The 15,921-nt window shown below is 41.2% G+C and overlaps 1 protein-coding gene across 1 annotated transcript in view; it reads left to right on the forward strand.

The window, feature by feature from the left end:
* LOC141502789 (transmembrane 9 superfamily member 2-like) overlaps positions 1–15,921 on the forward strand; it is an 83,652-nt gene that overhangs the window by 50,115 nt on the left and 17,616 nt on the right. The window contains exons 9-12 of the mRNA XM_074207725.1: positions 1,862–1,970; positions 3,154–3,286; positions 4,651–4,770; positions 4,983–5,040. Coding sequence (XP_074063826.1) covers positions 1,862–1,970; positions 3,154–3,286; positions 4,651–4,770; positions 4,983–5,040 — 420 coding nt within the window. The remainder of the gene's footprint in view (positions 1–1,861; positions 1,971–3,153; positions 3,287–4,650; positions 4,771–4,982; positions 5,041–15,921) is intronic.

Below are 15,921 nucleotides of genomic sequence, written 5' to 3' on the forward strand. Positions count from 1 at the left end.
TTTTTAAATAACAAGTTCACAGATCCCAGGTTAAAGACCATTCCTTTAGGGAGTTCAGAAATCTGGAGAGAAAACGGTACAAACTCCATTAGACTGGTAGAGATTTCAGCTTATCATGGAAGACTGGAAAATTGGACAATAAGAGAAGGAAGAAGAATGAGCTGGGAAGGGTAGGAGGGTCTGAGAAGGGGGGGAGAGTTATATATATTATCTGCTCTTCTAACTACCTTCCCACAGAGGTTGGTGTTGCTAGCAAAGCATTTTGACCCATAGAGGGCAGACATGGATGCTATGCTGCTTCAAGGCAACCTGTCTCAGAGAGCCCTAGTTCTTTTCTCCCTCTTTTCTTGTCAATAGAAGGTAGAACTGAATTCTCTCTCTCTTTCTCTCTCTCTCTCTCTCCCTCTCTCTCTCTCTCTCTCTCTCTCCCCCCCCTCTCTTTTTTTTACCAAGTAACTGGGGTGCAATGCCTTGCCTAGGTTCACACAACTAGCAAGTTTCCAAGTATCTGAGTCTGGCTTTGAACTCAGGTCCTCCTGACTCTAGGGCTGGTGCTCTATCCCCTGCGCTACCTAGGTGCCCCTAGAACTCTGTTCCTCTTAAATACATGAACTGTCTGTATGTTTGGCTTGAGAGTTTAGTGTGTCAAGATTCTTCTTCCTTCTTCTGTTTTATTTGTTTTTCTGCCTGGACATGTAGCAGAAATGTCATTGTTCTCTCCTGGCATAAAGTGGGCATCTCCTTTTTCCCACCTCCCTAACCCAGCTGGTTTGTCTCTTGGGTAGCCCTATTATTAAAGGCTCTAGTTTTCTGAGTCTGGTCTTTGGGAGAAGAGAACACTACTTGCCTACCCACCCACCCATCCCCACCTGCCTTGGTAAGTCCACTTACTGTTTGGTGGTTCCCTAGAGCTCTTTTGCTATACCCTCTGCAGAAGTGTTCTGAGATATTTTATTTGGATGGTAAACCACCTGTCCATAGCGGTTCTCAAAGGGAAGTGCTTCCAGCTGGTCTGTGGGCTGCCAGTATTGATGCCATTACAGTGACTGTGCTTTGGCTTTGAGCTAGAGCTGATTGATGGATGTCTTCATTTGCCGACAGCACTTGTTCTCAGGATCCTTATGTTTGGGTGTCTCATAAAAGGCAGTGCCAAACTTTCAACTAATTCTGCTAAAATTTTTTTCTAAACTAGCAAATAGAAGTTGATAGGGAAAATAGGCCAGAGGGCCCTGGTCTGAATGAGTCTGTGGACTGAGCAGCCATTTCCTAGTTAGCCTCTTGTACCCCTCACTTTCCAGCAAGTTTGGGGGTATTGGGTGAATCCAATTAACCTCTTTTGATCAGACAATTCCTTGAAACAACTTTTATACATTTTAATGGCTTTTATTGCCATTAAAATAACCAAGGATGCAGAGTTGCTTAAAAAAAAAGGGCAGTATGTTTTTTTATTTGTTCCCTTTAGGTAGCCAGTTTCATAAACTTGGAAGTCTCATTTCATTTGACTTTCTGTAAGAAAACGTGGAATCAATTATGTCAACAGATATCAAACTTAGGGTTAACCCTAATAAAGACTGGAGGTCTGACTTCACAGTCATGAAGAAGAGGCTTGGGTTCAAATCTCTCCTCAGCACAATCATTCAGTCTCTCAGCTGCTGAATAAGTGTTGATCTGTCTTGGGAAAGGGAATTTTTTTCCCTGGTGCTTCCTCCATGATAAGATTACAGGTCTACACACAAAAAATGTGAACCAAAACCCAGGAAATCTGACTCAATGTCTCCTTTACACAAACTTCTGGTCTTTTTTGGTTTTGTTTTTAACATAGCAAATAAGAAATTGAAATGATATATTTTTTCCCTCATAGTATAATGAACTCCTTCGTTATTGTCCTTTTCTTATCTGGAATGGTGGCCATGATTTTACTAAGAACTCTCCATAAAGATATTGCAAGATACAATCAGATCGATTCAAGTGTAAGTAACGCCTGCATAGATATTATTGAACGAGATTCTGCTCTGTCGATTTTCCTAGGACCTGGGAAACTATGTGATATTTGTCTTCAGAACAGAGTACCTTCACTACTATCCAGCATCCACTAGTTACACAGGAAATTTAAATACCATTCATAATCTGTGTTTACCTTGGGAGTGATGAGTAAATAGTGAATCTCAAATTCTTGGAGCTGAATTAGATAAAAATGTCCAGGTTGAAGCAAATCTATGGAGATTTGGTTACATATAAGCAACTCTTGGTGGTTATCCTTTGGTTTTCAAAGGGCTGTAGGTCATGGGCAGTTGAAAGAATATTGCTCTACAGAAATAGCACGGTTGAGCCTTCTAGGTTAATTTGTGCAGATGCGGAGAGATGCAGAGCACTAGGTGTTCGGTTCAATTAAAATAAGCTTGTGTTTTCACTTTTTGACTTACAATTATCTGTACAACCCTACAGTTTTCATTTGTTGGAAAGAACTGCAGGAGTGGGAAGAAGCATGCCACCTACCTCTGGATTCCAGATGCAGAATGAGGCATAGGTTTTTGGACACGGCCAGTGTAGAAATTTGCTTTACTTAATTATGCACATCTGTTGCAAAGGTTTTCTTTTTCTTTTTGTTCAGTTGTAGTAGGAGGGTGGAGAGGTGGGAGCAAGAGAAAATAGTTTCTTACTAATTGAAAAAAAATCTCTAAATTTAATTTAAAAAAAAAAGATCGGTGGGGAGAACAGATGTGTTGTTACCTTTAATTCCTTTAGCATGTCATTACAGCACACGATGGGTTGTGATTCATCAGTAAAGCAAAATTGTTATTCTAGGCTTTGTTTAGTTAATGTGCCACGGTCTAGTGGAAGGACCTAGTGACAACATGTTAGAGTGGAAGGGTCTAGTCTCAGTTCTGCCACTTAATAACTGTACAACCTTGGGTAAATCATCTCCCTCCCAACACCCAAGGGCCTCAGTTTCTTTATCTTGTAAAATTAAGGAAATGTTCTCAGTGATACTTTTGATCCCTTTCCATCACTAATTTTGTGGCTAATGAGACACTTGTTTCCAGTTTATCGGTCTTTGGAGGAAGATTTAGTTTCACATAATTTTCAGAATCGAATGCATGCCAAATTTCAGAGGCAGCAACTTATCAGAGACATTTTCTCTCACGTGTGTAGGATGGTGCCCAAGAGGAGTTTGGCTGGAAGCTGGTTCATGGAGATGTCTTTAGACCTCCAAAGAAGGGAATGTTGCTGGCTGTGTTCCTGGGTCAGGGAACACAAATTTTAATTATGACCTTTATTACGTTATGTGAGTAGTATTTTGAAATTAACTTTCTTAGAAATACTATCAGAAGTAGGACATTTTTGTCACAGCTCCTAAATTTCCAGTGGTGAAAAACCTTTCTTCCCTCCCTCCCTTCCTTCTTTCCTCCCTCCTTCCCTTCCTTTCTCCCTTCTTCCCCTTACTTCCTTTCCACATTCCCCCCAAAAGAATACCTCTATGTACAAAGTGAAACAGAAAAAAGTTATGTGTTAAACCACATATTATAATTTTGTATGTTTCCTTCTGCCCTTTTCTGCATTAAACAGAAATGCTTCAGTGATCCTCTTTTCTTATGAAAAATGCTATAAATGTGAATAAATGAAATAAAATGTTACCATGGAATAGTAAAAGTAACAAATAAGATGCTTAAAAATAGTTATTAAATGAGTCTTTTAAAGTATTTTTTATTTTATTTTTTAATATATACTTTCCTACCAATCCCTCCCTACCCATTGAGAAAGCAAGCAATATGATAACTGAATCCTTTTTTAAAAAGCAAAATCCATATGACTTGGACACAGGATGTATGTTATGATGTAAAAACTGATGAACGATTTCTTGGCATAGATTCATTTGTGCATATTGTTTATCATAAAACTAACTCTTTTGACTGTTAGGCTTAGCTAAATGTGGCTGTATACTTTCCTCAGTTTCTTAGCTTAACTCTTTGAGTCCTCTTTAATGGGTCTGCAATTGGTGGAAGATCTCGAAATTCTTTAATTCATAGACTTAAAGGAAACATTTTTGTCCAGGACTGTGGTAAGGCCTCATTCAAAAAAGGGGGGTGGATGCTCCCATTCTCACCTTCTACCTTCTTTTTATTTTGTTTCTTTTTATCTTCTCCCTCTTGGATTTTCAGATCCCAGTTGTGATTTTCACATTGTTGCTTAGGCTTGTACATTCTTTGAATCCAAAGAGGATTGGTATTTTTGTCACCATTATTCCTACATTGGTTTTTTTTTTCTTCCTCCTCACATCTCTTATTTTTTTAATTTTTTTTGAGAAAAATAAACCATCACTGGAGTTTATGATATTGGTTGGGGGTGATACTGGGAAAGTATTTTCAAGTAAATTTGAACCCCCAAAGTAAAAATGTGAAACTCATTCAACTTCACTTGCTTTTCTTTACAAATCATACTTTGCCTTACAAAAAACTGGTGAGAGGCGAGTTAAATTATTATAATTTGTTTGAAGTACCACTCACTTATTGGCCCCCTGAGAATATCCTTTGTTGTTGCTGCTTATAACGTGAAATCCTAACCGAGTTACACTTAATTTCCTATAAAGCACTGTGTAATTGCAAAGTGATTATTTTCACTGGTTGAATATTCTTTTTTCATGCCTTTAAGTTTTAGCTTGCCTTGGGTTTCTTTCACCTGCCAATCGAGGTGCTTTAATGACCTGTGCAGTCATACTCTGGGTCCTGCTGGGAACTCCTGCCGGCTATGTGTCTGCTAAGATGTATAAGAGTGAGTATAGCCAGGGTTCTCATTCCACTTACTTGGCGTGTTCAATGTCAGGACTAAAGGGCTTGAAAATAGCATTTTTCAAATTATCAGTCAATAGGGGAATTGTGGCATAGCTATGGGAATGAAATGGTACCTTTGTCACTATAAAAGATTTAGAAAATAGCTTCATCAGGTTTCTTGAGTAATGATGATTCTTTCCATTTCTTCCTCAGCATTTCGAGGTGAAAAGTGGAAGATAAATGTTTTGCTGACAGCACTGTTATGCCCTGGGTGAGTATCTGAGGTGCCATCTTTCGGAATTGATCCTTTTTGGGGATGTTTTGCCTTGGAGAAATCATTATAGATAATAATGAGGAAGCAGTGGAGTGATTAATTGCCACTGTATTCTGCAAGTAGCTCTTTCCGTTATTTCTGTGTTCTCTTCATTTTTCTGTGCATCGAACATCTTCCCCCTAGTAAGAAGAGTTATTGGCCGCAGTGCTCGGTTGTCATTTGGGAAGTTTCCCAAATTTTCAGACTCCTTCTGGAAGGGCAAATCATAGACCACTAGAAAACTATTCCCCTTGTAATTTTTTCAGTATCTGCCTCTACTGGTTATTGTGTAATTGGGGCTCAATTTCTGCCCATCTTTACTAATTCCTGGAGCTGCCATGGAAATATTATTTTTGTGCCAGAAAATTATGTTGTCAAAGGAAGGGCCCTTGCAAGCCATCTAGTCCAACTCCCTCCATTTTACAGAGGAAGAAACTGAGGCCCTGGGAGTTGAAGTGACTTACTCTCAGGATCATGCAAAGCAATCTAGACCTAGAACAGAGGCCATTGAGTCAAATCCCTTCATTTTACAGAGAAGAAAACTTAGACCCTTGGAAGGGAAGGGACTTATCCAAGGTCACACCTAGAATCCTAGCTCTAGAGCTGAAAAGGACTTCAGAGGCCATCTAGTCCAGTCCCTCTGATTTTACAGTGGAGAAAACGGAGGTCCAAGGAAGGGAAGGGATTGATTCTCCTTATTCCAGTAAGGAGTAATTAGAATTAAATTTGTGAACCCTTAAATGCTAAATTCTGTCATGTGTTTTTACAAGTAAGGCTTTATCTTTCTGAAAGCGACTCTTCTCAGGTCATTCTTCAACTTTCACTAAAACAAATTCTCCCCTATAACTGCAGATGACATTCTACCATGAGGGAAGAAGAATCTGATTCCTCTGCCAATTAGAGGAGCTTGTTGTGGGGAGGTTTCATGCCAGTTGGTGACTCAGCCTCGCTGTGAAAAACTGAAAGGCTGACTTGCCATAAGGGATGCAGAAGACCCTGGCTCTTGTAGCTCTTGTGGACCTTCTTTCCCTCCGAATTTGTTGAGGGGCCACGGCGGGCAGAGTTCAGGCACTTAAACGCTAGTCATTTCAGCAGGATAGTGGGCCCCTTGACAAGAAAACTTTTTCCTTTATGTTTTTTTGGGGGAATATTCATACCAGCCAGAACCATCTGCTTCCATTCCCTGACTTTTCTTTTTTTTAAATTTTTATTTATTAAGACAATGGGGTTAAGTGACTTGCCCAAGATCACACAGCTAGGCAATTATTAAGTGTCTGAGGCCAGATTTGCTTTCAAATTCTCCTGCCTCTAGGGCCAGTGCTCTATCCACTGCACCACCACTGCCCCCATTCCCTAACTTTTCAAGTAGAATAGAATGAGCATGTGTCCTGACCTGAGAAAAGTGCTCTGTTTAATTCTGGTGAGGGAGAAGGTGTTGTCCTTGATGGCCTTCCAGAGTCCAGTCGCCTTCACTATGTGCATTTTCTCAACCTTAACCATAAATTGATCACAAATTCACAAATGTAGGGAAAATCCATATTATTGTTTTCAAAGGACCACCTGCAAGGCGCAGGTCATGAACCATGAGCTCTTCTGATCTTAACCACTTATAGACAATTAGATTCAAAGTTGGTGTTCAAACTTGTCAAGAGAGAGACACTCAGAGCAAAAGACTCAGAGAAAAGACATGGCAATGATTAAAGGGATAGGGATCAGAGGGGACCAGAGATCTAGATAGTTTAGGGAGTGCCTGGGTGAAGAAATTCCTCTGACTTAATGTTAGTGGGTAACTTTTCTTGATGACTTAGAGTCTCACAGAGTTCCTGGGAGTACTGAGAGATTAGGTGACTTGACCAGGGTCACACAACTGGGACTTCTCCATCTCCATCCATTCTCTATGCCACTCAAAGGGAATAAAAACTAGGTAATAAGAGATCAAACTGTAGAAAATGGAATTGTTGATGAACCTAGGGTAGAACTGTTATTTATTTATTTATTTAAATTAAAGATTTTATTTATTTTACAATTTTTCCCCCAATCTTACTTCCCTCCCCCCACACCCCCACAAAAAGCAATGAGTTTTATTTTTGAAGGAGGATGTTGGCCACCTGTTTGCCTCAGAACAAGACCAGTTATACCTGGAGGAAGAATTCATGAAAAAGGGATTATTGGGTTGAAGTGACTTGCCCAGGGTCACACAGCTAGTAAATGTCTGAGGCCAGATTTGAATTCTAATTTTTCTGATTCCAGGACTGTTGCTTTATGTCCACTGCATTGTCACCTGGTGGCTCCAAGGAGGGAAGTATTTTTAGCTTATTAAGGCAAGAAGCATTTTTAAAGCACCTGCTGTGGACCAGGCACTGTGCTAAATGCAAGAAGGAGACAAAGACAAAATATTCCCCACCTTCAGGGATCATTCTACTTCAGGAGGATGGGGGCGAATTCGGGAGAGTTAAATGTAATTTGATGGAGTGGGGAAGGGAGAAGGCAATAGATTGAACAAGTTTTTCAGCAGTAGAATGGAGGTTTTCCAAGGGCCAAAAGGAAGGAAAAGAAGAACTGTTTTTATATGGTGCTTTTTCTAAGTTAGCAAAGAACTTTGTTTTTTGTTCTTGCACTTTGATCTTTTTTCTCTAATTGTATTTTATTTTATTTTTCCAATTTCATGTTATGAACGTTTTTCAAAATTCATCCCCATGTATTTGTATATTTATAAATTACATACTTTCCTTCCCTCCCTTCCCACCCCACCCCTCCTCTGTTTGGTGAACATTGTACATATACATTTATGTTTAACATGTTTTCAGATTAGTCATTTTCTGTATGAGAAATTAGGACTCATGGAAAAGAAAGAAAACCATGAGATAGGGAGGAAAAATATTGGAGAAATTTTTAAAATGTGAACATAATGTTGATTGAGATTTCGTAGCTTGTTTTTCTTTGTCTGGGTGTTGATAGCATTGTCCATAACAGGTCTTTCAGGGTTGTCCCAGCTCTCAGAACTGCTGAGCAGAGCTGCCTCCATCATTGTTGATCAACTCACACTATTGTTGTTAATGTGGACAATGTTCTCTTGGTTCTCCCTTTGCTCAGTATCAGTTCCTGTAATTCATTCCATGCTTCTCTCAAGTCTGACCATTCATGGTTTCTTAAGAGAGCAATAGTACTCCATAACATTCATATACCATAACTTGGCCAGTTATTCCCTAATTGATAAGTATCCCCTCCATTTCCAATTCTTTGCCATGCAAAGCACTTTGTAAATATGGGGCCTTTCAACAATCCTGGGAGCTCGATGCTGTTATTTTTTTTTATTGACAAGGAAACTGAAGCCAACCACAGGTTAAAGGACTTGCCCAGGGTCATATAACCAATAAACATTGTCTGGGTCAGGATTCAAACTCAGATCTTCCTGATTTCAGGTCTAGTGCTCAGTTGAATGCACAATGTTGCTGCTTCGAAGTAATGGCTAATAATAGTAGTTACATAGCACTTTAAGATTCGCTGAACCCTTTACAGATATCTCATTGCCATCTCACAACAACCCTGGGAAGCAAGTTCTGTTATTATCTTCATTTTGCAGATAAGGAAATTAAGACAAACAGAGGCTAAGAGATTTGCCAAGAGTCATATAGCTAGTAAATGTTTGAGGCAGGATTTGAATTTAGGTCTTTCTGATTCCCAACCCCTTCACTCTTACCTACTGTGCCACCCAGCTGCCTCTGTAAGGTAGAGAAGAGAAGTCAGGTTAGGGACTTGAGAGGGATGGGGCTGGTGTGGATGGGGTGAGGGAATAAGAAATGGTGGCCAAAAAAGGGAAATTCGGTTTAGGCAGTCTTTAACACAGAATCCTAGGACTCCTGGGAAGAGCCAAAGGCCAAACCTGTGTCTCACCCGTTACAGCAGCAAAGGGATGGTCCATGTGGTGCTCATTTCCTAAGAAGCGGATAGTGAGTGCCTGGTCCGTGCTTATTAAAACAGGTCAGTGAGGAGTTGGGGCCTTGCTGGGTATCAAGGAGTAAGGTACATTTGCAGTTCCTTCCATTTTGTGTTCTGTAGGAAAATAGTCCAGAAAGGCAGGTTGGAGGTATCCCATGGAGAGGCCTAAGTTATGGCATACTGGGAAGTTTAGATTGTATACTGGAGGCAATAAGGAAGAAATCACTGAGGTTCCTCCAAGATTTTGGAGCAGGGGAAGTGTCAGGATCAGAGGACAATTGCATGGAGGAAAGATCCTGGAAGCAGGAGGCTAAGTAGCAAACTCTTAGAATAGGTCAGGCAAGAGATGCTAAGACTCTTGAGGGAAGGGAGAGGCACCATGAGATGAGAAAAGGGCTAGGCTCTGGAAGGTGATGTGCATCACTGAGAACTGATAGATATATTTGATTGTGAAGAGTGAGGAAAAGGGAAGAGTCCAAGATGACTGACTTTATGAAGCTAAGGGCCAGAAGAGAAATAAGAAATTTGGTAGAAGGGATGGATTTTAGGAACACTGATGAGTTTTATTTTGGACATGTTGAACTTGAAATGCCAATGCATTACTGAGGTGATATCAAAGAGGCATTTATTTGGCAGTCAGAGAGGGTTTAGGTATCTGGAACTCATGTGTATGTAGATGATCATTGAAACTGTGCTAGTCCTTGTCAGAAAGGAGGAGAGAGATGTGAAGAAAGGAGGTCTTGGACGAAGCTTCTGCTCAGAGGGCGGGAAATCAAGGTTGAGCCAGCCAAGAAGTGCTCAGACTGGCAGAATGGCCAAAGAGAATGGTGTCCTAGCAGACAGGAGAGGGTTATCAGCCAATCAACAAGAAATTCCATGCCTTCTCCCCATCAAGTTCTGTACTAGTGCTGGGGATACCAGTACAGTACTTTTCCCTGACCCCCAGTTCCACATCATCAACTACCTTTGAACATTTCAAACCGAGTGTCCCTACAGGCATCTCCAAACTCACTGTGTCCCAAACTGAACTCATTATGTCTCCCCCCAAACCTTCCTCTCTTCCAGGCTTCACCAATACTGTGTTGTTGGGGTTTTTTTGGGAGGCAATTTTGGTTAAATGGCTTGGCCAGGGTCATACAGTTAAGTGTCATGTGTCTGAGGCCAGATTTGAATTCATGCCCTCCTGACTCCAGGGCTGGTGCTCTATTCACTGCAGTGATATCTAGCTGCCCCTCTCCAAAAGCACCCTCCTAGTCACCCAGGTTTACAGCCCCAGTGTCATTCTGGCCTCCTCAATCTCATATGTCCATTGTGTCTCCAAATTTGATTATTTCTGCCTTTACAACATCTTTCCTACGTGTATCCCCTTCTCTTTTCTGACAATGTCAGCACTCTGGTGTGGGCCCTCATTAGCCTTTTACCTGGACTATCACAGTAACCACTGCTTAGTATATTGCCCAGCAAGTGCTGGGCATTTACTGGATGCTTATTAACTCCCTGAATTGGTCTCCCCACTTTGCAGTTTTCTCCCCATTCTAATCCTCCTTTTATTCAGCTGCTAAAATGATTTTCTAAGCATGAATCTGGCTCTCTCCATCTCTTTTGCCACCCTCCCTATCAAATAAACAAGTGACTACCAGTTACAAATTGAAAGGTCTCTAGCATTTAGAGCTTTTTCATAACCTGGCCTCTCAGAACTCTCCTCAAGATTCTCTTGGCTTGTTCCCCACCCCATTCTCTTCATGGACCTCCACGGTCAACTGATGACCATACTTCACTGACAAACCTGAGACCATTTGCCTAGAGTGCCCTCTTGTGCCCTAATCAAAATTTCACATCACTCAAGTATACTCTCCACTATCTTTTTCTCAGTCTCTGATGAAGGGCTAACCTGTTTGCAAGTCAAGGCTGCCTTCTCCACATGTACCTTTGTTCCTATTCCTTCTTAATTGTTTTCAGCAGATCGCCCACCCTGGAAACTGGACTCTCTCATCTCCAATTTCACTTTCTACCTTCCCCACCAGCTAGCATCCTCTAACTCTCCTTTGTGCCTAGAGGGAAGGAGACCTCTGCAGAGAAGTTGGGAAGAATGAAACCAGAAAAGGTCATTGTATTAAGCTGTGAAGAGGTGATGATGAGAATAATCGCTAACACTTCTATCTATAGTAGTTTAAACTTTGCCAGATCTTCTTTCCTCATTGGGTTGCCTGCTAACCTCAGAGAGAACAGTTACAGTAACAGCCTCAAAAATATTCATTGTCTCTGTGCTTTCTCATTGATGTGAGGACTCCCTTCAAGGATGCAGTCCAGTCAGCCAGCAAAGCATCTATTAAGTTCTTTCTCTGAGCCAGGCTGGGTGCTAAGCCCTAAGGGTACAGAAAGAGACAAAGACATGGCCTCTGCTTCCATGAGTTCCCATTTTACTGGTAGAGACAACTTTTAGCCAATCAGGTACCTACGTATAAGATCCATGCCCAGTCATCCTGTTATTCTGCTTCCTGGCCTCCCTCCCAAGTGTTAAGAGCAGCACAGGGAAAAGCCAAAAAACCCAAACAAACAAACTTTGGCATCTCTATTTCATTTGAGGGCCCTTGTAACCCTTAAAGTAGTTAGGACAAGAATTATCACCTCTACTTCACAAATGAGGGAACTGGGCTCCAATGATATTAGGTGACTGGTGTGAGATCACATAACTGCCAGCTGTTCAGGACTAGACCCAGGCTTTCTGACTTCTAGTCCTGTAATCTTGCCATTGCCTTTTTATCTCTAAGGAAAAGCTTGAGAGAAAAGAAATACTTCTATTGACTGGCTGATTGCTCTTTGAAATTCATTCACATTAAAATGTTAAGTCAAATCAGTCTTTGCCTCCTAATTGGAGAATGGAAGACTTTTTCATCCTTGAAGGAGTCTGATGCGTTAGTAAGGGCTCTTCTGAAATCCCATTAGGCCTAGGAGGCCAGCCCTGACCAGCGACCTCGTTCAGTCTTTATTGGTTTCCAAAGGCGATTTGGGGACGTATGTGTCAGTGATGATTGTGTGCAGAAAGATTAGTCTATTTTTTCTCTTCCCATTTCATTCCCTGGGGAATACAAGCAAGGGTGGCCTGAGTGAAACTACAAATGTCTTGGAACCAGTATGTGTCTGTATCTCTTTGTCCTCAACTTCTTCCAGGACTAGAGCCTGCCCTGCCTCTTGTCAATTGGCAGATCATCTCCTTTCAGGCCTCCATCCTGCCCTGGTATAGATTTAGCCTTCTCTTTCAACTCTGAGCTTAATCCAACTCTGTGCTTCCCTCTGACTCCCAGGTAACCCCTTCGGCTTCCACACTGAGCTGTTCTCTAGCACACTGCCCTTTGTCTGCTAAACAGTACTCCCTTTTGAAAGATGAGAAATTGGAGGAAAGCTCAGTCAGTACAATTCAGACAGGCATCTAGACTGGACTTGACCATAGCTTTTTGATGGTCACTTATCCCCGCAGTGTTGTGGAGCCCAAGTGAGCTCTGGAGTAGCCATGAGGACAAGGATTGTGCCTCCTTGGGAGGAGGGAGGTCACAGCTAGATACAAGCCATTCAAGGTCTGGCCAAGATGTAAGGAAAGTTGGCATGGCTAGCCTGGCTTCAGGGATCCCAGATCATCCCATTGAGTGCACAGTCAGGTCGATGTGATCCAATGGGAGAGGAGTACAAGAGGAGCCTAGGAATGAATGAGAAGAGAGAGGAGAAGGTAGCTGGGAAAAGAAGGAAAAAAAATGCATAAAAGAAAGGAGAGCCACAAAGGAAAGATGATTGGGATCTCAGGGGAAAAAGAACTTTTGTCTGCAGTAGAGAGGAAAGAAGCAGGAACCTTGAGGAATGTTCATGAAGGGAAAGGGTAATAGGAAAAGAACAAATGAAAGTTGGGTCAGTGACTGGAATTGTAGAGTGTGTCAAAGGGCGGGGTGGGGGGAGTCTAAGAAGACCAGAATAGTAGTAGTAAGGAATCCGGTTGTGAAGGGCTTCAAATGGCAGCTAGCAGATTGTGTATTTGATCCTGCAAGTAACAGGGAGCCATTGGGTTTACTGAGGAGTGGGACATAGATCTAGGAAAATCATTCTGCAACTGAGTGGAGTATGGACTGGTTAGGTGGAATGCTTGAGACGGGGGGACCACTTAATGATGAGTTGCAGTAGTGAAGAGTGAGCTGCCGAGAGCCTGAAAAACCTGTTGGTATGAGAGCAAGAGAAGGTGATGTATATGAAGGATGATGTGAAGGTGTGATGACAAAATCTGCAATTGGTTGGGTTTGTGAGGTGAGTGAAAGTGAGGAGTAGAGGGTGATGCTAAGGTCTAAGCCCATGGGGACCAGGAGGATGGTGGGAGGGGAGAAGAAATAGAGAATAACTGGTGGGGAAGGTAGAGTCAGGATCCCAGAGGGGGCAATCTGTTGAAAATGATAAGGGATGGGGTCAAAGGTTCATGTGGAGGGATGGGCTTTGGCAAGCAGAAAGTCCTACCTCTTCAGAGAATATAGTTAAAGAGTTCTTATAGAAGATAGAGCTGAATGATATGAGATGATGAATAGAAGCACTGAGGCACAGTTAAGCAAAGTACTTGCCTAAGAGCACACTCAGGTTCATGGATCTAGAGCTAGATTGGATTTCAAAGGTCATGTGTTCTTTTTTTTTAATGTTTAAAATAAATTTATCTATTTATTTTTTGAATTTTACAATTTTTCTCCAAATCTTGCTTCCCTCCCCCCACAGAAGGTATTCTGTTAGTCTTTCCATTGTTTCCATGGTATACATTGACCCAAATTGAGTGTGTTGAGAGAGCAATCATAGTCTTAAGGAAGAAACATAAAGTATAAGAGATAGCAAGATCAGACAAGAAGATATCAGGTTTTTTTTCCTAAATTAAAGTTAATAGTCCTTGGTCTCTGTTCAAACTCCACAGCTCTTTCTCTGGATACAGGTGGTATTCTCCATTGCAGACAGCCCCAAATTGTCCCTGATTGTGGCATTGATGGAATGAGCAAGTCCATTCAGGTTGATCATCACCCCCATGTTGCTGTTAGGGTGTACAGTGTTTTCCTGGTTCTATTCATCTCATTCAGCATCAGTTCATGCAAATCCATCCAGGCTTCCCTGAATTCCTGTCCCTCCTGGTTTCCAATAGAACAGTAGTGTTCCATGGCATACATATACCACAGTTTGCTGAATCATTCTCCAATTGAAGGACATTTACTTGATTTCCAATTCTTTGCCACCACAAACAGGGTTGCTACGAATACTTTTGTATAAGTGATGTTTTACCCTTTTTCATCATCTCTTCAGGGTATAGACCCAGTAGTGGTATTGCTGGATCAAAGGGTATACATTTTTATTGCCCTTTGTGCATAATTCCAAATTCCAGAAAGGTTGGATCAGCTCACAACTCCACCAACATTAGTGTCTCAGATTTTCCACATCCCTTCCAACATTGATCATTTAACCCATTCATTTTGCAGAGGAGGAAACTGAGGCTTTGAAAATTGAAACTTTTAGGCACTTTTCCCTCCTGTACCTTAGACTTATTTCTGAAGAATAACCTCCTCCTAAACAAACCATGTGTGTGTCTGTGGGAGGGGGAACAGGGGCACTTCCTTATTTTAACTCTGTTTATTTGGTGCTTAATGTTAACAGAGTGCTCTCTTCACAATAACCCTGTGATGGAGCCAGTGGGAGAGTTATCATTCCCCTTTTACAGATGAGGAAACAAGGCTCAGGTTGAATAACTTGGCTTTGGTTACTGATATTTTAGTGTCATAGATTTAAACTCAGATATCTAGACTATAATTTTAAGCCTGTTTCCACTATATTTAACTCCTTCCTCCTTGACCAACGTTTATAGTTGCTGAAGCCTTATAGGATCAGTTGTACTATGGGCTTGGACATTCTAAAGTAGGTATTTCTGTGATTTGACTTAAAGTTCACACTAAAAGGAGAAAAAAGGAAGAATAGATTTTTATTCCTGGTCATAAAAATAACCTGTAGGACAGCAGGAGTATTAAATGTATTAATATGTATGTTCTTGGCCGATGGAGCCATGATGTCACTTACTATGGTGAGAATCAGGGCAGGAAAAATGCCATCCACCTCCAGAGAAAAAACTGTGGAGTCTGAATGCAGACCAAAGTAGACTATGTTTACTTTTTAAAGCTTGTTTTATATTTTTCTTTTTCTCATGATTTTTTCCCTTTAGTTCTGATTCTTCTTTCACAACATGACTAAAATGAAAATATATTAAACATGATTGTGTATACACACACACACACACACACACACACACACATATATACACACCATATCAGATTACTCACTGTCATGGAATGGGGAGAGGTAAGGGAGGAAGGTAGAACAATGTTGGACTCAAAAACTTACAAAAAAGATGAATGTTTGCATTCATGTTTAAAATAAAAAAAAATATTTAAATAAAATGGCATTCAAAAAAAGAAGCAGAGAAGACCATAAGAAATTCTCCTGCCCCCCCCCCAACAAAAAAGAAACTTTGAGTTTCTAAATGATCAGTGAGGTAGAATTTGGTATTGTGGGAAGAGCTTCATTGGCATTCTTGGAGAAAAATTCTGATAGGAGATACTTTTGTCGGAAACACCATCATCCCCAGAATAAAGCTGCATTCTCTCTTCCTGAAGAGGAGACTTTGGGATGCTCTGTTCTGTTCTCTAAGCCTCATTGGGGTGAGGGGTGAGGCACAGACTCTGGTCCTGTGATACTAGCAGTGCCCATAGGCTTGGATGATGGAGAGGCAAGTGAACATATTACCTGCCAACCTTTCACTTACCAGACTTTACTGCCCAGTTGGCCCATCGTTCCCAAGTGTTTGGCTCTCCTTACTTTAGACATTTGGCAGGCAGCTGGGAA

This window comes from Macrotis lagotis, chromosome X (assembly GCF_037893015.1).
Source record: "Macrotis lagotis isolate mMagLag1 chromosome X, bilby.v1.9.chrom.fasta, whole genome shotgun sequence".
Lineage (NCBI taxonomy): Eukaryota > Metazoa > Chordata > Mammalia > Peramelemorphia > Peramelidae > Macrotis > Macrotis lagotis.